Source organism: Fusarium mangiferae (genome assembly GCF_900044065.1).
Source record: "Fusarium mangiferae strain MRC7560 genome assembly, contig: FMAN_scaffold003, whole genome shotgun sequence".
Lineage (NCBI taxonomy): Eukaryota > Fungi > Ascomycota > Sordariomycetes > Hypocreales > Nectriaceae > Fusarium > Fusarium mangiferae.
In genome coordinates this window covers 616,215-638,882 of record NW_024573923.1, presented here as the reverse complement: position 1 = coordinate 638,882, position 22,668 = coordinate 616,215, and the positions used below count along the sequence as shown (strand labels likewise).

The 22,668-nt window shown below is 49.6% G+C and overlaps 6 protein-coding genes across 6 annotated transcripts; 4 read left to right on the top strand and 2 right to left on the bottom strand.

Annotated features, from left to right (window-relative positions):
* Positions 1-1,071: 1,071 nt before the first annotated feature.
* FMAN_04884 (uncharacterized protein) lies at positions 1,072-2,199 on the top strand (the record flags this gene model as incomplete). Its single annotated transcript, XM_041828356.1, has 2 exons — positions 1,072-2,048; positions 2,100-2,199. The coding sequence occupies 2 exons, from the start codon at positions 1,072-1,074 to the stop codon at positions 2,197-2,199; spliced, it is 1,077 nt and encodes a 358-aa protein (XP_041679227.1).
* Positions 2,200-4,372: 2,173 nt separating this feature from the next.
* On the top strand, positions 4,373-6,059 carry FMAN_04885 (uncharacterized protein; the record flags this gene model as incomplete). Its single annotated transcript, XM_041828355.1, has 4 exons — positions 4,373-4,549; positions 4,597-4,858; positions 4,911-5,491; positions 5,547-6,059. The coding sequence occupies 4 exons, from the start codon at positions 4,373-4,375 to the stop codon at positions 6,057-6,059; spliced, it is 1,533 nt and encodes a 510-aa protein (XP_041679226.1).
* Positions 6,060-9,697: 3,638 nt separating this feature from the next.
* FMAN_04886 (related to YER185w, Rta1p) lies at positions 9,698-10,651 on the top strand (the record flags this gene model as incomplete). The annotated part of the gene is made up of 2 exons (XM_041828354.1): positions 9,698-10,001; positions 10,059-10,651. 2 exons carry the CDS (start codon positions 9,698-9,700, stop codon positions 10,649-10,651), a joined length of 897 nt encoding a protein of 298 aa, XP_041679225.1.
* Positions 10,652-11,598: 947 nt separating this feature from the next.
* FMAN_04887 (putative aspartyl aminopeptidase) lies at positions 11,599-13,131 on the top strand (the record flags this gene model as incomplete). Its single annotated transcript, XM_041828352.1, has 2 exons — positions 11,599-11,656; positions 11,708-13,131. The coding sequence occupies 2 exons, from the start codon at positions 11,599-11,601 to the stop codon at positions 13,129-13,131; spliced, it is 1,482 nt and encodes a 493-aa protein (XP_041679224.1).
* A 484-nt stretch (positions 13,132-13,615) lies between these two features.
* On the bottom strand, positions 13,616-14,368 carry FMAN_04888 (uncharacterized protein; the record flags this gene model as incomplete). The annotated part of the gene is made up of 3 exons (XM_041828351.1): positions 13,616-13,867; positions 13,919-14,086; positions 14,153-14,368. The coding sequence occupies 3 exons, from the start codon at positions 14,366-14,368 to the stop codon at positions 13,616-13,618; spliced, it is 636 nt and encodes a 211-aa protein (XP_041679223.1).
* A 1,355-nt stretch (positions 14,369-15,723) lies between these two features.
* FMAN_04889 (uncharacterized protein) lies at positions 15,724-20,340 on the bottom strand (the record flags this gene model as incomplete). Its single annotated transcript, XM_041828350.1, has 4 exons — positions 15,724-17,106; positions 17,158-19,926; positions 20,002-20,104; positions 20,153-20,340. The coding sequence occupies 4 exons, from the start codon at positions 20,338-20,340 to the stop codon at positions 15,724-15,726; spliced, it is 4,443 nt and encodes a 1,480-aa protein (XP_041679222.1).
* Positions 20,341-22,668: the final 2,328 nt, after the last annotated feature.

Genomic DNA, 22,668 nt, shown 5'->3' with positions numbered 1-22,668 from the left:
AAGCATCGATCCTCATATGCCGCGTTCTAAGGTGAGGCCAACTAGACACAGTGGAAGGACACTCGAGTAACACAGCATTGGATATTGCTTCGACAACCATTCCGGTTCTTCATGCGTTATTGAAGCCTTATCGAGCTGTCATGCAGCAGATCAGCAAGCTTAAAAATACAACCTGTATCAAGACCTCGACAAACTGTTCGCTAGCCTTGGCGCCGCAGAAGTACCCCCCTCTTTCAAGCAGCCACTCAGAAGTCAAAACATGCCTGTCGATCGATGGCTGTGGCGGAATCCACTTTGGACGACCGAGATGAAGAGAGGGTGAAAGGACGGTGTTCGACTGGTCCACACCTTGTTTCCGACCACCATTTGGCCACTGATATTTCGGGTTTGATGCCAGGAACCATACGTTCTTCCTAAAACGGTCTGATCTCGGAGCATCTTTGCTTCTCGGGCAGCGGTTCTCTTGAGAGCTCAGAGAAAGCCTCAGTAAATTCTTATTGTTGAGGGCTAAACTCGGCGGTTGGAGACCACAGGACGAAAATGCAATGGTGACATCTACCGTGCTCCTAGTCATGGACCACTGTCCGTGACCCAGATTCAATGGTGATCCAACAGCCATCTTTCAAGGATGATATGGGTCTCGGATCCACGGACTCAGAAACGTCCAAGGGTGGTCCACCGACTTTGAAAGACCGGGGCAGCGACATGGCTTCCCCCAGCTTTGATGGACCATCTGCTAGGGCCGCACACTTCATCCCATGTTTGTTGCCTTTACTGGAACCCCCTTGGACCCAGAATGGTCGACCTCCTGGATGATCTGGTACGTAATCTCCGTACAGGAGTTGATGCTCTTTGTGCGGATGGACATCGGTATTAATATGCGACCATCCTGCGGCCTCAAACTCGACTTTTCTTCTCTTTCTTCTTCAGCCCAACAAGCCATTTCTAAGCTGCCAGTTTCAGAAACTTTTGACCTCGGTCGTCCATTCTTTCACCACTTTCGATATATCAACATATTTTTAAGCTTATAGCTTCAGACTTTCATTACCAACTTTCAACCAATTCTTCAAGATGCGTTACTCTACTGCCGCCGCTGCTCTCCTCGCCTCTGGTGCCATGGCCACCGAGGTCTCCAAGGTCTACGAGACCAAGCGAGTTACCATCACCTCTTGCGGTCCTGAGGTCACCAACTGCCCTGCTCGATCTACTGTCACCAGCAACACCGTTTACCCTGTCCCTCCCCAGGTCACCTCTGCCGAGCAGGGCAGCGAGACCACCGAGGAGGTCCCTGAGGTTCCCGAGACCACTGAGGCTCCCTTGACCACCTCTACCATCTACTCTACTAACATCAGGACTATCACCTCTTGCGCTCCCGAGGTTCCTGACTGCCCCGCCCGATCTGGTACTCCCGTCGTTGTCACCGAGACCATTGCTGTCTCCACCACCATCTGCCCTGTTGAGCCTACCGGTGGAAGCGAGAAGCCTGGAAAGCCTGAGCAGCCCGGCAAGCCTGAGAAGCCCAGCCAGCCCGGTTACGAGCAGCCTCCCGCTCCTCCTGCTGAGACCAAGCCCGTTGAGACTCAGCCAGGCTACGAGCAGCCTCCTGCCCCTCCCGCTGAGACCAAGCCCGGCTCTGAGCAGCCTCCCGCTCCTCCTGCCGAGACCAAGCCTGCTCAGCCTACCAAGCCCGTCGTCCCCGGACAGCCCCAGAACCCCGGTAACGGCACTGTCCCTCACCCTCCCGTCTACCCCAACCCTCCTGCTACTCAGAGTGGTGAGAAGCCCGTCGTCCCTCCCACTCCTGTGCCCGTCCCCAGCAACCCCGGCAACCCTGAGCAGTGCGTTCCCTCTCAGTCTGTGACTGCCATCACCAAGGAGTACACCACTGTCCTCACCAGCGTTGAGTACTCTACCATCCAGGTTCCTTGCCCTACTGGCACCACTCCCGGCAACCCTAGCAACCCCGGCCAGCCTGGCCAGCCTGAGTCTCCTACTGGACCTGCTGTTCCCCCTCCTGCCACCACCCCCATTGGCGGCGGTAACCAGACGTGAGTATCTTAATATCCCGACTTTTGAACAATTTACTGACTTTTGTTAAGCGTTCCTACTCCTCCTGTCGTGACTGCTGGCGCTGCTACCTTCGCCGGCTCTGCTTTCTGCGCTGCCGTTGCTGGTCTCGCCGCTTTCATCCTGGTCTAAAACTATTCCCCTTTCTCTTAGCATCTGTTGAAGCCTGCAGGCTATGGCAACTTATGAACTCTTGTGTGTTTAATGGTCTTGCTGGAATGTATAGTACTCGAGTAGACTTTTGAATACATTGCTTTTTTTGGCTAACTTCTATGTACTTATATATATCTGATTCGCAGTCTGGGATATGCGATTGGAACTTATTTGCTATTGTTTAATTCTGACATGATATCCCTCTATCGCAATCTCTCAGAACTATGTGATTCAACTTGCTCACAACTAGTGTTATGAATGTCGTTGTTATTGGAGCGGACACTAGTTGACGCCAAGGAGTATTATCAAGCCACCCGGTTTTCGACCCCAGCAAATCTGGGGTGAAGGGTTCGCCAATGCACATGCTCCACCCATCTAATTTCCCAACCTTGACCACTTGGGGTCTGAAGCAACGGCGTCGATTATCCAAATGGGAACACGCAAATTGCCAAATGTCGCTTCAGGGAACTCGCCTTCAAGGCATCTCGATCGAACAGGAAGATCGCTCGGTCTAGATTTTGCGTAACATGTGATTTGGGTCAGATGGTTTGCTTGACATGGATTCTTGAAGGGGAGTTCATTTCATTTGCACAAGGTGAGTGTATCTGGTGTCTGCTGACTCGGAACTGGAATTGGACTGAGGAGATGAGCAAAGAAGTCGGTTTTCATACAGATCTGTTCAGAGAGTCGGTTTTCATACAGATCTGTTCAGAGAGTCGGTTCAGTGAGCATGCTAGCAAGACAGTGAAGCCGTTTGGTGCGTGTGTTACTTGTAGTATTCGGCGTTTTCTGAAAAACTGTATTATATGCTACGTGCCACTCGGATAAAATGCTACCATTCAAGGTAAGGTATCACTACCATGGGAATTGATAGCATGGTATTGGGTAAGTGTTCTCTATAATCAATGGGAGTCGAGAACTGGCACCTACCCTGCACTCTCAACTCTTGAACATCTGTCGGGCCATTCTTCCGTTACATATTAAAATAAAGATGTAATGCATTACTATACATCTACCTCTTCCCCATCTTATGGTTTCTTATGGTTAACAGAGTATTCGTGGCAGTTGCCCCGTTCCCATTGGTCATCTCATATAATACATCCCTGGAGCATACCGTACTGTGCTTGTATAGGATGAAACGAACACCTAATAGCTCTGTATTTCTGAATACCTGACTTTCGCAATAAATACTTGTAAGTGCTGGCCCTCAAGGACCAACTACGCAAGTGCCTGACCTCAGTCCAACTCCTTTGTTTTAAGTAAGGTAGTAGGGTAGTAGGTAAGACGGATGTCTCCGAATTATTACGGGTAACCAATTCCCCGCATAATAAGAATGCATGAGTGCCTTTGAATTCTTGGAGAAGTTGGGGAAACTCGACGCCACAACAAGAGTACGTATCGCCGATATCACAACCTCAAGTGCCTCAAGTGAGAGAAGGTCTAAGCCGTTCAAGCCCGCCCCTTTCAGAATGGGCTGGACGAGTGTGTCAGAGACCCTTTATCAGTTCTTAGCTAATCTTTATTGGAGCTTGGACTTGCAAACTCAAGAAAGAAACTTGAACTCGAGATTGATAGGAATATGCTCAGAGCAGCTTGGAACATTGTTATCTTGTGATATGGTGTTATTAAGCTTAAATTTGACCATTCTGATGATATGGGGTCTTTTATAAGTTTTCAACTGCCTACCTAAGTCTTGATTCGTGTAAAGGATTAGAGTGCACGGAAACAAGAAGGAACAACTATGTGCGTAGCCTCGGCCCTGCTTTGAGGACATTGAATACCAAGGTACCCAGGTAGAGAGCCTTGCATTATGCGACTACAACAACGAAATCCATCTCGTCATCGCGAGATCTAACTTTGGCAGTTACTGTGGGCCAAGTCACGATGTATTCAATGCCCTCTGCCCCGAGCGTGAATCACAAATGCCACAGTTAAGGTATGACCTGCCACAAAGTCAATTCGCAAAGGATAAAGACCAGCCAGAAGCTACACACATCTTATCAACAGTGGAGGTATTTAAGGAAACTGCTTCCCCTGGGCCCTGAATCCATGGTTATTTCTTTGTTCAATATTCATCTGCTCCGACACGTTCGTTCTGCAAACACACTTATCCATCCGTACACCCTATCAAGTATACACTTACGACTTCAGAATGCCTTCAGATGATATCGCTGTTGTCGAAGAAGCAAACAATTCCAACTCTCAAGACGAGAATAAAATCTCTCTTGCCGCGAGCAACTGGAGGAGGAATACCCTCGTCTCGGAAGCTATCGAGGATGAAGTCTTTGGCACTGTTGGCGAAGGCGGAGCAGGCCCCAACTATCGCGGCGTATGTAGCCCTGTTTACCATGATTTGTGGCGCTAATGTATGCACAGCTTTCGTGGATAAGTACCATCGCCGTCATGACGAAAACCCAAGTCGGTCTCGGTGTCCTCGCTATTCCCAAAACGTTCCATACCCTCGGACTTATCCCCGGCGTCTTTTGCCTCATAGCCATCGGCGGCATGACATCTTGGTCGGGTTACATTGTCGGTGCTTTCAAGCTCAAACACAAAGAAGTGTATACCATAGACGATGCTGGAAAAGTCATGTTTGGCAGGGTTGGCCGCGAAATCTTTGCTGTCATCTTAATGCTGAGTAAACATTTCCCTCCTCTACAGGTGCTAAGGCTACTACTAATATTATACAGATTGGGTCTTCGTCTCTGCGTCAGCCATGCTGGGTATCTCGGTTGCGCTCAATGCTGTATCAGACAACGCCGTTTGCACCTGGGCTTTTGTCATTTTCGCCGCTGTCAGCACGGGTCTCCTAGCCAGTATCCGAACCCTGGGCAAGATTGGATGGATTGCATGGGTTGGCATTGCCGGCATCATGACCGCCATCTTCTCTGTTACCATCGCTGTTGGAGTCGAGAAGGGGGATAAACCTGCGGTTACTGAGGGAAACTCTACGACGTTCGGGCTCTTCAACGCCCCTCCATTTGCCGATGGCATGGCAGCAGTCTCCAGCCACATCTTTGCCTACGCCGGCGTGCCCGCCTACTTTCCCATCATCGCCGAGATGCAGGATCAGGAGCATTACACATCAGCGCTTATCTGGTCGCAGAGTATTATGACTGCTGTCTACGTTGTGATTGGTGTTGTCATGTACTGCTTCGTCGGCTCCGAGATTGCTTCTCCTGCTCTGGGTTCTGCAGGTCCCGTCATGAAGAAGGTCAGCTACGGATTTGCTCTGCCGGGCCTTTTAGTCAGTGCCATGATTGTCACCCATGTAAGACTTGCCAAAACCCAGCATCTCGTCATTTGATTATTAACAACAGCCATAGTTACCAGCAAAATACATCTTCCTTCGTATCCTCCGCGGCTCTGAGCACCTCCACCGCAACAGTCTCATTCACTGGGGTGCATGGCTTGGCTGCATTGGCGGAATAACTATTCTCGCCTACATCATAGCCAGCGCTATTCCTGTGTTTGATCCTCTTGTGTCATTGATTGGTGCATCCTTCGGCGTCTTCCTTTGCTTCCAGCCCTACGGATGTATGTGGCTGCACGACAACTGGAAATTGAGGAGGCCTAGCCTCAGGTGGAAAGGGAAGATCGCCTGGAGCGTATTCATCATCATTATTGGCGCCTTCCTCACAATTGGCGGTACGCATGGCTCTATTGAAGGACTGATTTTTGCCACTAGACATGGATCTGGTAAAGCTTGGAGTTGTGCGGATAATTCCAAGCCTCCGCCGCCTCCGCCTCCGCCCTCGAACTCGACAGCCAACACTACCTCAACGACGACTCCCTTATTATTAAGCATGGCTAGCTCTCTTTATACTCTGGATAATTGAGTATAAGTGGTCCTCTTTGCCCTCTTCTTAACTTGATAGTATAGATCATAAAATATCCTGTATGCGTATGGCTTGGAGCAAACTCTAACATAGGCTGGTCGAGTGAGCAGTATACAGATAATGTCTCACTTGTCCAACTCTGGTTTCATTACAGAATGTGACTTTTGGAGCTTGCTTGCTGTCCTGGCGATAGTCAAAGGTTGTCCAGCAGTAAACTTGTCCTCTACCTCATAGATTAGTAGGCTACAATTGAGTTTTGTGGTTGCCGTGTAACACATATAAAATTGACTTTGTTCTCATCTACATAAATTTAAGCTTAACTAGATGCCAATGACCAATCATGTTTTCTCCGGCACTTGATGCTACTTGGCAGGGGTGCACCGATGTTTAGGTTAGGTTGGTGCGAGATTCCCGAATAGGCATCTCAAGATCTGCTGGGGTTTGGCCAAGACCTTGGCATGGCGACATGGATAACCAAGGAATGTATAGTACTTACACTCTTGGCTAGATATTTAATGCTTTGTACAAACGTTGAACCCCCATTGCCGTCGAGAGTTAATATTAAAGCCCATTACAAGATTCCGATGGCCCCTCATACTGACATAGCTGGAATAACAACCCCAAATACGTCAAAACACAGCATATACTCAGCTAAACTGATTACCAAGAATACGCTCGGCAACACGGCTCTCACCGAGATCTGTAATCGTGGCGATACGGACATCGCTTACTGGCAGGCTCGTGGTTAAAACATCTCGGCCCTATAGCTTGGACTTTTGATAGAAACTGAGTTTTCGGCTTTGATCTTGGGTCGGTATGATAGCTGAGGAGATTAGAGTCTCTTCTCCAACTTCGCCATCTTCATAGTAACGCCCAAACACTAAATGGATGTCTGAATTTCCTCTTCCCCTGAGACAGCGGGGGGAAATGGCAGGATAGTCTCTTGGCCTGGCTTGGTGTATTTATCCTGCACGGAGATACAGCCTCTTCAGATTTGAATGCTGCACCCTGTGGGATCTGTCTCCACACTGAGATTGGCGATTTCTGATAGACCTCGTGGTGGTATTTGGAGGTTGGAGGATATCTTGGCGTGGGAAGGGCTATACGAGAACGTTGTGCGAGATCGGGCCGAGTATCAGCCACGGCTAATTGAGTTGGAGATATTACATAGAATATTTATGTCACTATCCATATTGTATTCGCTCTGGGGTCTTGTATTGGTAATTTTCCCCTCATAACGCCTCTTGAGGAGAAATGGCAACGTGGCATTGCAGTTGGAGAGACTCGATTGCAGTTGGAGGGCGGAACTGCCTGTTGGAGAATTCGATCGAGAGGCTTAGTAGTACACATGTTCTAAAGCTTAGATGTAGTTTCACCATCGATTGCAGTATTTTCTTAATGGTTGTAGGATTGGTAGGTCAGGGCCGGTTGAAGCTGTGCAGACTGCTTTAGCATTGGTCTGATTCTGATATGGTACTGTTCAGTGCATGAAACTTGTATACATGGAATATATTAGTACCTACAATAGGTTCATGTCTCAGCTGCGGGTAATTGGTACAAGGTATATCTTTAGTCGCGGCGGAATTTGACCGTTTGTCGTTGCAGAGGTCTATTCTCAGGGAACTCGAGAGTAACAGGGCCTCCCGAGTGTTCACTACGAGGACAAGAAACAATAACGTTCGTTGAAGAGTATGATTAGGTAAGGAAAGTTGAAACGGAAGTATGAGGCTCTGGTCGCACTCGGATCGGAGCTATAAAACGGCCAGGCTGCATCTAACCCACTGATACTGGTACGGACACGGAGTCGGACCAAGTGACATGCATCTTACTCCGTACGGAACACAGTCAGATAAACAAATAGCCTGGAGCTAATAAATGAAAAGTCTTCACTAGTAGACGGTTCCCCTACCAATAAACCAAGCCTCGTCAGATTCTTAAGCTTCGTGTTCAAGAATCTGACCAGTTCAAACCGCGTGGCCCGCACCACGAAAGAATGCGGAGAGAGGACATCTTACGATAAACCTTTGTGATTGATTATATGCACTGTCGTGAGGAAATTGGGCTGAACTACGAATCATTACGCGTACACGTGTTGAAGCCAGCGAGGTTTAAATTGCTGGAGTGGATGGTAAGATAATAGTTTGGTGGATTATGGAAAATGGGCTGGCGGTTAGATAGCTGTTTCAACCTGGACTGCAATCCAGCAGGTAGATATATCGCAGAGACGATGCATTGTTTCAAGGACCAATTTACTGTAAATTACAATGCAGAGCTTGTAGAGCTGAATATGCAACGCGAGCTTCGTACGCAAGGCACACATGTCAGCAGAAGCCGGAGAGTGAGTCTCCAGTGTTGAGCTGATGGCTCCAGCTGATGATGGGATGGGTGTAAGCCGGGTCAATTACACGAATCTTACAGGAAATAAGGAAAAATATGCCTAAAGGTAAATTGACATTAGTCCCATTCGTCATTATCCTAAAATTGTGTCGTTGAAGAAAATGTGACGCAAGCCAGGCTGTAAAGTCAGGGATATTCTCTCCAAGCCTCCACGAGCAAACTGAAAGAGAAAGCGATTCGAAAGGAAAAAAGGGCTGAGAATGACGCATCATTCACTAACGGATCAGAGTCCTACGCAGCGCTCATTCCCGTGGCCGAGATGATGATTGGTCGGATCGTGGCGATCAATCTCACTCGGACTCGCTTCTCGCACTTTGACTTTTTAGCGTGCGTGGTTCTACCGCTATCTTTATCTTTGGGTCCCGATGTGATAGGCTGAGCTCTCCCGTTGATCATTCCTTTGGATTGATCCTTGCTTTCTTTCTGGCAGGGGAATTATTATTGTTCGTTTTTGATGCTGTTTCAGCTGTCAGCGTCGGAGGACATTGTCACAAAAAGATACTGAATGGGGACATATTAATTCGCTTTTCTGTGGTGTAGTCTAGTCCTAAGGATCTTGAGTATTGCTGTGTAAGCCAATATGCAATTCGTATATTCTCACAGACCTTGATAAACGCCAGAGGTACCGGCAATACCATCCAGAGCGTGGATCTACATGCGGCTTTGTTAATGCTGACACTGCCCCGTTTTCGAGGCTGATGCTATGCTATCCCATCCACAAAAGATGCCCATGATCCTACGTCTTATTGGTCTCAATGGTCTTTCGCGCGAAAAAAAAAAAGAGCGAGAGCGACAGCAAGCCTACCGCTGTTTAGCGTTTGCTTAGCAGATGAGCCTCCTTGTGTTTTAGTGCGAGTGGATCAAATGCACTGCATTCATTCATTCATTGCTAGTCCGTGTCTGCAGTTTGAGGATCCGAGTCCGACATTATCGCTGTCATAGCCATTCTCACATATCAAATCAAATTAAATCAGATCAAATCTGCATGTTTCTGCAGCTCTCATCATGTCTATATCAATGGCCCATCCTCCCCTCCAACAACCTTCTTTTCTCACCATCATTCACACATCAGCATCTACATTCCTGCAATCTTATCTACTGTCTTCCACAGAGCCTAGGAACACATAAGCTTACCTTTATCCGGCCGAGAGCAAATACAAATACACCACTCGCTTCTCCTTTAACTATCCCGACTTACACGCTTATATCGACTCACAATACAACACACATCAACCAGCAATATGCCTTACAATTACACCATCAGGCCCGAGGATGCTTTCGGCTCCGATTCGCCCTGTAACTTGGATACTTGCCCCGTTGAGTGGAGTATCTACAGCTACCGACCATCTCTTGCTGCCAACATTGTCTTCGTCGTTCTCTTCAGCCTCATTGGTCTTGTTCACGCATATCTTGGCTTCCGATGGAAGAGCTGGGGTTTCATGACTGGCATGCTTCTTGGCTGCGTCTCTGAGATTGTTGGCTATGTCGGTCGTATCATGATGTGGTACAACCCCTTCTCCTTCAACGCTTTCATGATCCAGATTGGTAAGTCTTTATCCTTCTCATCCAATTTTACAGTCATAATCTAACAGCCTGTTTTAGTCTGCCTCACCATCGCTCCCGTCTTCTATACCGCTTCCATCTATGTCACCCTCTCCAAGACAATCAACTTCTTCGGCCCCGAACTCTCTCGCTTCAAGCCTGCATTGTTCTACTGGATCTTTATCCCCTTCGACATCGTCTGCCTCATCCTCCAGGCTGCTGGCGGTGCCATGTCTACCGAGTCTGATAGCAGTGTTGGTGTTGATGTCTCTATGGCCGGTCTTGTCCTCCAGGTTGTCGTCCTTGTCGTCTTCATCGCTGCCTTCTCTGATTACATGATTCGATACTGGCGATCTGGCCATGCCAAGGCCTTCGGCTGGCGCGAGACTGCCTTCTTTGCTGGTCTCTCTAGTGCCATCATCCTTGTCCTCACTCGATGCATCTATCGTGTTGCTGAGCTCCGTGAGGGTTATGATGGTGATCTGATCAAGCACGAGGTCCCTTTCATCATTCTGGAGGGTATTGTCATCGTTCTTGCTGCTGTTGCCCTCTGCTTCGGTCACCCTGGTCTTGTCTTCAACAAGCCTCAAGTCACCACTTCTGTCTCTCAGGTTGAGAAGGGTGTTGCTTCCGGCTCTGAAAGCAACAACTAAGCTGTCAGTCACCCGTACTCTCAAAAAGGTGTGGCTTTTGGTCTATGATTGTCCAAGATGTTTTCTTTTGTTCAGCGGATAGCGATGTGGTTGTCACGTTTGATTTTGATTCCCTCTTGTTTGTGTTTGGGCTCGATAGAAATGGAATATTGGATACCTTGTAGCTTTGGCGATATGAAGACTTGCCATCGAGCTTTAGATGAGTTATTGGACGATTTCAGAATGGGACAGATGGATGGCATATGCCATATGGTTAGAAAGTTAGGAATAGAAACACTTTGAACAATCTTTTGTTTCCCATCAGTCCGAACCGAATGAACAAGGTCAGCTCTACTTCTCATTTATTCTCGATAATATATCTTGATTGGTTGTCTGAAAGTGCAGCTTCTGTTGAAATGTCAACCAATTGGCTTGAATGCCACGAGCCAGGATAGAATAGCGAATGGGCATTGGTACATGTTGGACACACAGCGCAGCCTGCATTTGAGATTGACCAATGATGGCGGGCTACAGTTACCTATCAGGCTGTGCAGACTTGCACATTTTCTTCTACGCTCTTCACGAGAACACCAAGTTTGAGTATCATGACAATGACTACCTATAATGTCTTCGTGCCTCATTCGCTTGGTTCCGCAATTGGAAGCTCATGTTATGGATGATAAGATAAGCCCCACTACTAACGGCATCAGGTGCGGATTGAATGCAGATGACGACCAACCAAAGCAAACACCACATGACCCCAACCCAACCCGTTTATTACTGTCGTTGATCTCTCGACTTAATTAACTTTGCCTTAATTAGTCACCGCTTCCTCGACTCCTTCACCATCTCTTCAACAGATGCTCGCTCTCTTTCGCATCTCTTCACGTCGAGCATCGCCTGTCAGAACCGCAATTGATACTACCCCGCGTCTATTCGCAGCTTCATTCTCGACTTCTTCGTCCATCATGGCACCTCCTCAAGAAGCTCTCGACTTTATTGAGTTCGTCAATGAGTCGCCAACCCGTCGGTCACCTCAACTTCACCATAATCTCAATACCTGCTAACGTCCTACAGCTTATCATGCCGTCCAGTCTGCCTCGACTCGCTTCGAAAAGGCCGGTTTCAAGCTTATCCGTGAGCGCGACTCTTGGGCTTCCACCCTCCGACCTGGCGGCAAATACTACCTCACCCGCAATGCTTCGACTATCGTAGCCTTCACTATCGGTCGAAAGTGGCGCCCTGGAAACCCTGTCGCCATCATTGGAGCCCATACCGACTCTCCCTGCCTTCGACTGAAGCCCGTATCTAAGAAGAGCAACGTTGGTTACCTCCAGATCGGCGTTGAGACATATGGCGGCGGTATCTGGACCTCTTGGTTCGATCGCGACTTGAGTATCGCCGGCCGTGTCCTGGTCAAGGAGGGCGACAACTTTGTTTCCAAACTCGTCAAGGTTGACAAGCCTTTGGTTAGAATCCCAACCCTCGCCATTCATCTCCACCGGCAGACCAACTTCGACCCCAACAAGGAGACCGAGCTTTTCCCCATTGCAGGACTTGTTGCAGCTGAGCTGAACAAGGGCACAAAGGATGAGAAGCCCGAGGAGAAGAAGGGTGACAATGAGGAGGATGAGGAGTTCAGGCCTCTCAAGGTCATGGCTGAGAGACACCACCCTCAGGTCCTTGACGTTATTGCAGCTGAGGCGGGAGTCGAGGTTTCTGCGATTATAGATTTTGAGCTGGTTCTCTACGATACTCAAAAGTCATGCATTGGTGGCCTTAGCGACGAGTTTATCTTTTCCCCTCGTCTCGATAACCTTGGCATGACATACTGCTCAGTAGAGGGACTTATCGAGTCCGTCAAGGATGAGTCCTCACTTGAGGAAGATAGCACCATCCGATTGATCGTTTGCTTTGATCACGAAGAGATTGGCTCGACCTCGGCTCAGGGTGCAAACTCCAACCTGTTGCCATCGGTCATCCGTCGTCTCTCTGTTCTTCCTGGAAAGGACACTGCTAGTGAAGGTAGCTATGAGGCTGTCCACCACGACAACGAGGAGGCCACAGCATACGAGCAGACTCTATCACGATCTTTCCTCGTATCTGCTGATATGGCCCACTCTGTGCATCCCAACTATGCTGGCAAATACGAGTCTTCGCATCAGCCAGCCATGAACGGCGGAACTGTTATCAAGATCAACGCCAACCAGCGATACGCCACCAACTCCCCAGGAATAGTACTCCTTCAGGAGTGTGCTCGCACAGTCGGTGTTCCTCTTCAGCTCTTTGTCGTCCGCAACGATTCGCCCTGCGGTAGCACCATCGGACCCGGTCTCGCCGCCGCCCTTGGCATGAGGACTCTGGACCTCGGCAACCCGCAGCTCAGCATGCACAGCATTCGTGAGACGGGAGGTACTGCCGATGTCGCATACGGTATCAAGCTGTTCAAGGGATTCTTTGAGAACTATGGATCCCTGGAGCCCAAGATTCTCATCGATTAAGCATTCGAAGTGGAGCATTATGACGTTGGGTATCATTGGAGTTGGGTGTAGAAGCGAAGAGTGGATGAATGAATGAATGAATGCATACTTGACAACATTGCAGCCATAGGTTGGGCGTAGTCTCACTTGTACTGGATATATCGCTGGTTGATGAATGAGCAATGTCACTGTATCATTGAAACTGGGCTTGGATATACCCTTATAAAAGAACATATCCAGACATTGCAACCCCAGTCCGTGCAATGTAACTCCTCTATAACGCCTGAGGATATCTCTGATGAATCTTATCCAGATGAGAACACACTTATGTCTCATTACCGCCCATGATCGTCAAATCAAATAATGCTTTCCAAGCAAATGCCTCTCCATCGTACATATCTCGCTTCACATGCCCGCCATGCCCCGCTCCAAAAAGTAAGAAAGCCATCAAGAACTCCTCAACATCATCTCATCTTTCCCTTTTTTTTAATATTCCGATATCTCATCAACTTTGCTCCTCGTCTTCCTCCTCCATGATCTCCGTCTGCTGTGAATCTATCGAGTCTCTTCGCGATCTTGTCTCTGACTCTTCCTCTTGCTTAGAGACGCTGGCGGACTCGGGGCTTTGTACGCGGACGACGCGTGGTGACTCGCGGGGTAACGGCCGTTGTTGTAGTTCGGAGAGGGGCACGGTTGTTTGGCCTGTGCGGACTTTGTAGTTTGCGAGGGATAGACGGAGACGAAGTGTTTCCGCTCTCTGTAGGATATTAGCATATATATGTAAGTGGGGAGGGCGTGAAGAACTGACTTGTCTTATTTGTTGGCGTGTAAGTGTTGTAGTCTGCTGTGTAGGTTGTACTGTTGTAGGAACTGCAGCTGTATCATGTTCGGTTGCAGCAGTGGCCCATGAATTATCGTTGGCAGACGTGTCGAAGACAGCGCTAACATCAGGACTGGCACTCCTCTCAGACGCGTCCTATACAGTCAATGTTAGGTACAAGTCCATTTCCCATCATGATATCTTGTAAGTAATAGAGCATACCTCATCACGTCCCAGACACGCCTTCTTAGCAGCAGGCGCGCTACCCTCAATATCGAGCAACCTTTTCCTCCCCTCGATAGCCATCTTTACAGGACTATGGCCCAATGCAGGCTTGAATAAGTTCTTTGGTGCAGCAAGCGCGTTAGAATCCAAGGGAGCGAGGGCGCGTCGCTTCGTAGGTGACGATGTAGAGGATGATGTAGCTGATTGCTCCATTGCAAGCTGAAGCACTGTTTATGTATACACGAGAGACGCAGAAACGAAAGTATGAACAAGATAGAGCTTAAAGTTTGTAGGCTTTAGTCGCGTGTCAATCAATGCGTGTTAGTGGGAGGACGTTGGGATGGGAAATGGTAAAGTAGAGTAAAGTAAAGTGGTGGTTTTGTTAAAGGGACGCGGGCGATAAGATAAGGTGGGGTGGCTTTTTTGGATTGGAGAAAACGGAAAATGGGATGGGATAGTTTGGTCTAAATGGCGTCGTTCCTGGTCGACGAAACATGACAACAGTAAATATTATGAAAGAAGATCAACACTTTGAAACAGGCTATTGTTCTTCAATTCTTGATATTCAATTATTGATATCAATGTCTCCCTTTCTCCCTCAGAACCACTGACGCTTATTGATACTGACATCCCATCCCACTAGTAACAAGCCCCAGAAGGTATACCATTAGATAGAGCACTCATCGTCTAATTGACCTCACCCGTCACGTCCGTAACCCTAACCCAGCCTCTTACGCCCGACACGGTCGCGCTTTATATCCCTGTCTCAAATCTTAGCCAACCTCGCCTATATTTACTTACTTCCTGACACGGTCTAGCGTAACTTACATAATCTTCCCCAGCCGTCAACACTGCAGATTCGCGTGCTGTGTCGGAGGGGCCCATCGTTCTATTCCTAAGACGGCCTAGCGTTTGTGCCTCCGGAGACGGGAGGCGCGTGCCTTGCGGGGCATGATTCCCGGTGCGGCCCGGATGCAGGAACGGGAGTTGGCCGGACCTTAAGTCAATCTTGACCGACATAACACGAGCAAATACATGCACATATATAGAACTGTCAAAGTAGCAAAATGCTGGGTATCATTTGCTCAGAGTCCATGTCTATGAATCTCATAAGCCCTAGCCACTAATTCCGACTTTGCAAAAAAAAGAAGCATCTGATAGCTTCAACTAGAAACACTAAAACAACCACAACGCGCTTCGAATAACATCATAAACCAAAGCATCATGCATTACAAACAAAGCCTCCTGCCAATCGAACTCCTGTGTATCTTCTGCCAAATCACATCCTGCCTTTCGTCCTTGGTCCAGAACAAAGCGCCCTCCATGATGTTTTCAGCCACGTCCACCTTTTACTGCCGTCACCTGGCTTCCATCCGCATCCCTAAAGTGTTATCCAAAACAAAATGCAATTAACAACAACTACCACGGGTCGTGGTGACAAAACAAAAACAAAACATATCATTTGTCGGGTATATCTCCCGGACCTGAAAGCCCCAATTACCGGCCGATTTGTGGTGGCTAGGTAATCAATCCGTCTGTTGTATAATGCCGTTCAACGGCTGCGATTATTATGAAGTCGCCATATAGTAATGTTGGCTAGTGTCGAATTGGAAAGGTTTCGAAAAGTCCATCTTGACATCTTCCCAGTCTGGTTCTTGCAACGCGGGCGGGTCGAACAACGCTGCGGGGTCAATGCCCATTACACCGCTTGCGTCCAAAGTGTTGGTCATGTTCAGGAGCAGATCGGTATCCATGTTATGCCAGTCCACATTAACGTCGATGGCTGCACCTTCTGGAAGATCGCTGTTGGGCTCGCTGCTGCCAGTGTCCTTGACCGAGTCAGGTGTATCTCTGGGCGTCAAGTAGCTGAGAGCGTTGAGGTCGTAGTAGGGGTTATCGTAAAATCCGTGCCCGCGCTCAACTCCCAGGTTGTTCACCAGCATCTCCGTATCGATAGTCGCATTGGCCCAAGGATCAACGGCAGTCGATTCAACCGGCTTGATATCCGCCATCTTGGGGGTTGTACCAGCTTTGAGGCCGGCCTTGTCTTGGGGTTTGCCCATACTGCTGGCCGATCGCTTCATGCCGGCATCGGTAATAGACACAGGAGTTGCGGCCATGGTGACAGGTGTCTGGCCTTGCTTGGAGTTGGTCAAGCTCATTGCAGCAGCTTCTGTCCCTGGTTCCCGCTTGATTGTTCCATCAGGCTCGAGCCCAAGGGCCAAGGCCAGGTTCTCCTGAGCAAACTTGAGAGGATCTTCTCGAGGCTTCGTGTGCTCCTCGTAGACATGCTGTTGAAGAACTTGCTCGGTGCTATAACCAGCGGTTGAAAACTCGCACTCGGGTTCCTTGCAGAGAAAGACTGGCTTAGGCGGCAACTGCGTTTCGGACGTCCTTCGGAGCTCAGGGGATCCTTTCTTGCTAAGTTTAGGTGAAGGCGTAGCGCCCTGGGGTGTCTGTCCAGTCTTTTGCTTCTTGCGTCCTGTCGGTAGCTGCAGGTTGAGCTCCTTCGACGGTGCGACATAAGTTGGATTGCCATGAGGAGGTAACTGAAAGGGGGGCCGAGCGCTTGTAGGAGCTTCTGGGGCCCGTGAGCCCTTATTGCCTCCCTTGGGAGTATTCTGAGCTTGAGAGTTCCGGCGACCGTTTTCGGCATTGGCAGGAGCTGCTTGTCCTCCCGGAGGTTGCGTCGGCTGGTCAGGTTGAGGTTGAGATTGCTGTTGTTGAGAGAATGGCTGTTGTGGTTGGGCAGCCTGTGCATTCTGATTTTGGGGTGTGGCTTGTCTGATAGCATTATTCAGGCCTCTGGCATACACGCTCGCAGCGAGATCCTTCGCCATGCTCTCCAGCATATTTCGAGCCTGATCGATTTCCACGGCTCGCATCGTGAACACGTTTTTAGGTACAGACATCTTCTCGCCGTCAGAGAACTGCTTAAGAATCCTCCATCGCTGTTTTGCGTTAGTGCGTGCTATCCATGATAGAGTTGAACGTAGACTTACAGTTCGGAAAAACATCTTCGCTCTTTGGTCATCTCGCGTGAGACCATACCATCTGCTCAAACCACGGCCGATCTTGCTCATATCAACCACAATTTTCTTGAGCTTCTCAGCTGTCTCCTGGTACTCCTGCTGTGACATCGGAATCTCAGGATCGTTCTCTTTCACAGATTGTCGTTGCTCTTCTTGTCCTAGTGACTTGAGACGCGCCAGTATCTCGCTTCCACCTTGAGGAGGAATCTGGCCTGCCTTGTTCATCTGTGCCCTCATCATCGCTTCGTATTTGGCTCGCTGCTCCGGTGTGAGCTGTGCAATTTGCTGAGGAGTCAACATTCTTGGGCCTTGGGCCTGCTGTGGCTGGTTGGGCTGTGACACTGGTCTCGCGGGCGCTGCCTTTGCGGCTTCGGGTACGTCGATGGCATCGTCGTTACTCGGGCGCTTGAGATTTTTCGGGGCGGATGCTGGCGATGGGTTTGGAGGCTGTGCTCGGTTGTTGGCAGGCTGAGGGCGAGCATTTCGTGCTTGCTCTGGAGTCACGCTTGGTTGTTTCTGAGCCGCTTGTTGAGCAGCATTGTTCGGTCCCATGTTGTTGGCTCCTGGCATGTTCTGGGCCTGAGGAGCTTGGTTTGGCTGGGGTTGTTGGAGCTGCATTTGTGTCGGGGGAACACCCATCTGTGTCTGCATAACTTGCTGGCCTTGACCATTACGGGCTTGCGCCATATGAGCCTGAGCTTGTTGGTTTCGCATTTGTTGCGCCTGCTGGTTCATCCAAGAACTTCTCTTCATCTGGAGAATTGCATTGCGCAATTGTTCATCGGACGCTTGAGTGAACTGAGGTCTATTCCTAAGTGTCGCTATTTCGTGCGGAGAAACCTGCAGGATGTGTGCTGGTATATTGACAGGCATCTGTGGTCGTCCTGCTTGGAGGGGATTAGGTCCAGGTCCACCTGGAGCTTGCATGCCAGGGTTGGCATTGTTTTGTCCTGGCTGCTGCGGTTGTTGACCTTGCTGTTGGGGTGAAAGCTGCTGTCCTGGCTGGCCGGGTTGCTGCTGTTGCATGGCACTAGCGCGTCGCTGAAGGGCGAGTTGGAACTGCCTTTGTTGAACAGCTGCCAGTTGCGTCCGTAGTTGCTGAGGAATGTTGTTCTGCTGAAGCCAGATCTTCAGCTGTCCCCATTTCTTGACCTCTGGGGGAATCTGAGTCTGGAGCTGGGAGAGGACTTGAGGAGGTAAATCCATAGAGTCCATCATGGCCAGCTGCTGGTTCGGGGCCAGCCGAGGCATCTGCATTTGCTGCGGGTTGCCATTCATAGGCATTCCATTTTGCGACTGCTGCATGTTGACTGGCATTTGTCCAGCACCGTTAGGGTTCATCTGGTTCATCTGGCTTGGAGTTCGGTTCCCCATTTGCCCCGGAGGAAGCTGTCCACCATTATTTAGACCCATTTGCTCATTACGCTTTGACTGCCAACGCTGCATTACCTCATTCAACTTATCCGGAGTCAGACCGCTCACGATCTGACGTTGCTCTTGCGGTAGACTTGCCAGCATGTTCTGGAAAGTTTGGTTGTTAGGCCGCTGTGCCCCTTGGTTGAATCGCTGGTCGCCGAACTGAACACCGCCCTGTCCAGCGCCCTGGTTCATGTTGCCAGGCCGAGAAACAGGTGTGTTAAGGGTGTTCATTGCAGGACTTTGGGAAGGCTGCATGTTGGCGGCCATGCCTGCCTGATTTTGCATCTGCTTCATCTGCTGTGCCTGCAGTTGTGCCTGTGACTGCTGCGAGACTTGGTTCATCTTCATTTGCTGAAGATTCATGTTCTGCTGCTGTTGTTGCGGCGGTCGCTGGCCTTGATTGGGACCCTGCTGGTTGGGTGCGTTCTGGCCCATCGGTTGGGGCGTCGCGTTTCGATTCGGCCCGGCGCTGGCAGGTACTACCATCTGACCGGCTTGCTGAGCCATCAAACCATTCATCTGCTGTTTCTCGATGCTATCCATGTTGGGTGCGAAAGAGTTATAGTCGTTACTGCCCTGATTGCCATTCATCATACCATGCTGTTGCTGCCCTTGTTGAGAGATCTGAGCCTGCTGCTGGCGAAGTCCTTGCTGACTTGCCTGCTGTTGCATCATGGGTGCTTGATTGTTGTTGGGATTCTGTGCCATCCCTTGCGGCTGCTGGCCTTGTTGAATTCTGGCCATGTTCGCTTTAAGAACTTGGAAGGCTTGGTTCTGATAAAACCACATCAGAGGATCTTTACCCTGTGCAGTGAGTTCGTTCATCTGCGTAGGGGTTATCCTCTGAGAAAGCTGCATTCTGGTGTTTTGTTTCTGCTGGTCTGAGGCAGTGTTAAACATCTTTTGTGCAAGCTCGCTAACCTTTACTCTGTCTTGTTGCGAAAGCCGTGCCATGTCAGAGGGGAATGAAGTTGGTTGAGGTCGATTCTGACCTCCGCCCATACCTACCATCTGCTGGCCTGGACCCATCCCACGACCAGCTTGGTTCGGCATGCCCATGTTCATTCCGGCATTCATCGGCATTTGTTGTTGTGCTTGGTTCATCTGGCCACCTTGCATCGGGTGCTGCATAGACTGGAAGCCTTGCTGCGGGCCTTGGCCCATGCCGCGTCCCATCTGCATGTTCATCATCGCTTGGGCTTGTGCTTGTGCCTGCGCTTGAGCGCTAACATTGATACTGTTCTGGAGTGTGGGTTCATTGGCCTGGCGTCTCTTAAAGAATTCCATGATCTTATTACCCATCTCCTGATCGTAAATTTCCTGTGATGGTTGTGAGTAACGTGTCAAGAGGAGGAAGTTTAGCGTTCAGAAAAGGGAAAATTAAAAAGTGCGCACCTTTGTAGCAGATTTGTGAAATGCTTCACGCTCAAAGTTGCAGCCCCATTCAGCCCCCTTCATGTAGTCCCCTCCGTTCATGGCCAGAGAAATGTTGGTTATCCTTTGACAGGTTAGCAAGGTTCGTAGCAGAGTTTAAGTAGGGACATACAAGTTCATGGTCTTACCCATGCGATCACTGATGGCTACATTGGCTTGCCAACATATGCCAGTGAATGGCTGTGTGTGTTGGACAAGGTTTTGGTACACTATCTGCTGCAGCTGATTGGGGGTCGGCTTGCGCATCGGCTGCTGCATCATCTGCCCGGCCCCAGCCATGTGCTGCATATTGGCCGCCATGGCCGCTTTCAAGTTGAGGGAACAAGACCCAAGCTAGCAAGCAGTAGATATCTCGACTGTTAAGATAATTTCGTCGTTTGAGAAGTAAGTGGGCCAAGGTGAGGTAGCGAAGGTAAAAGCTGAAGTAGATCACGAGATCAAAAATGTACAAAAGTATGTCGGGCAAGGCGGTGCAAAGTTATTGGCGGGGGGTCCGTTTGGACAGTGGTTGACGAACGAGGCGGAGGTTGCGTCAAAGGAGCCTACGAAAACACAAGGCGATCCATAAAAAGGCGGTCGTTTGTGCAACAAGGCAGTTGTTCACCCTTGAAATTGACCAAAAATGAAATATGTTACGCGTGTCGAAAATCTGTTCGAGTATCGGGTTTTCGTCGAATGTCGCCGTGCATTCAGTGCCAGAGCCGGGTGGAATTTGTGACGTCGCGAACGAAGCGTTTAGGTAGTTGGCGGCGGCAGAATTACTCTCGTCAAGTATTAAAGAAATATGTCTTTCGCACGGGGCGGACAGGCGGTGGAAGACTGCCAGGCGAGGCGTGATTCAGTCAAGGATTTATCGTCGAGACTGGCGGAGCGGATCGACTCGCGGTATTCGAGGATGGTGATGGGCGATGGGTGAAGCGTCTAGAAAATGCAAAGTAACCAAGTAAAGTCGAATAAGAAAAAGAAGGATCGCCAAGGTGGATGCGATGGTCGTCGAGCAAACAAACGACAAACACCGTCAGAGCTGAAACCCAGCGAGAGGAGAGGAGAGAAGGAAGGAAGAGTCGAGTTCACCGATCGACCTAGGGCGGTGATGGTCAACGGTTTTGGTGTTGTTTTGGTGAAAAAGGTCGCAAGCGCCTCGAGTTGGGGGTTCCAAGATGGCAGCAGGCACCTCAGCAGGACCTAGGTAGTGAGGTGGGTGTGGACTGTGGAATTTGGGCGGCGCCGGGCCACTAGCACTCACTACCTTACCTTACCTTGCCTTACTACCAAGGGACCCTGGTCTCCCAAGCCATCCCGGTCAAGTCTGGTGTATGGGATGTATCCGATACCTTTTCCACTCTGTCAATCTGCTGTAGGTTTGATAGGCCAGAGGAGATACAGGGTCAGGGCGACTGCCGAGTTGGAGCAATTCACTTTTATGGAACTGACTGGACTGGACTGCTGAGCTTGACTGGGAATGACGACGACTTGATCTCGATACTGACGACGGTAGCAGTGAGTCAAGTCAATCACTGTATTTCACGAGGCTTCAGAAGCTCAGAAGCAGCAGAGGCCATGATTACAGACGAAGAGATAAGAAGAAATGACCATGTGATGGATGATACAGAAGTGGCAGCGAGAATTCCTCTTTGGGGTGGATGCTCATCACTGATGGGAGTGAATGATCCAATATCAACAAGGCCCTGCTTCCAAGGGAGCAACAAAACCTGTGTCGTTGAACTGAACTGTCAAAAATAACTAATCTAAATACTTACTGCATAATACTGTACTTACCCGAGTCTTTTTGTCTCTTAGGATAAAGGTCTCACCTTTTCTTGTCTCTCCTCGCCTCTTCCTGTCCTGTCCTCACGGTTACGGCACTGTCGCCAAAACGAATTCCAATTCCAGGCACGAGTCCACTATCAAACTCTAACCCCAAGAGCGCCCCCATGTGTACCCTCAACCCCGTAGATCCCTTCTCTTCACTCACCAAATGTTTCAAACATTCAGCTCTCTTGTCCCATCTCCATCTTCCTTCTCGCTCACACGTGCAAATCGAGAGGAGCAGCTCATCAACCACGACAGAAAAGAGGTCGATGGAACTTCCAAGGTCATGGTGGATAAGGCAGAGTCGCACTAGAGCCAAGAAGAGACGACGGGGGGGCATGGACAAGCGTCGGCAGGGCGCCTGGGCCTGAGCCTAGAGGGAGGCTATCCCTGAGCTGGACTGGCTCCGTTGGTGTGCGGTACCAGTACCTGACCGTCTGTCTCTTGTCTCTGTCTCTGTCTCTCTCTCAAGAGGACAGAACCAAGAGAGAGAACCCTGAGGCTTTGGGGGGAAATCTCACACTGCACAGCCTTGGAGATGGCCTCGTCCAGGTACGTAACCATACCGCCATCTGAGCCATGCATGTCGACTGCCTGCTGCTGCCGCTTCTTTCAGGTGTATGCGGCATTCATTCTCAGCTTACAACCTGTTTCTCTTCAACGTCTGCTGTCTGTTTCACAGATGTTCAGCCCAGTGTGGCATGTAGGTTTTTTGTGGGCGACCCCTCCAACTCATCGCCCTCTACCTAGGCCTAGGTATTTCCCTTGACCATCCATATCCACCAAAGGTTGAGGCGTCGGTCGCATGAGCTAATG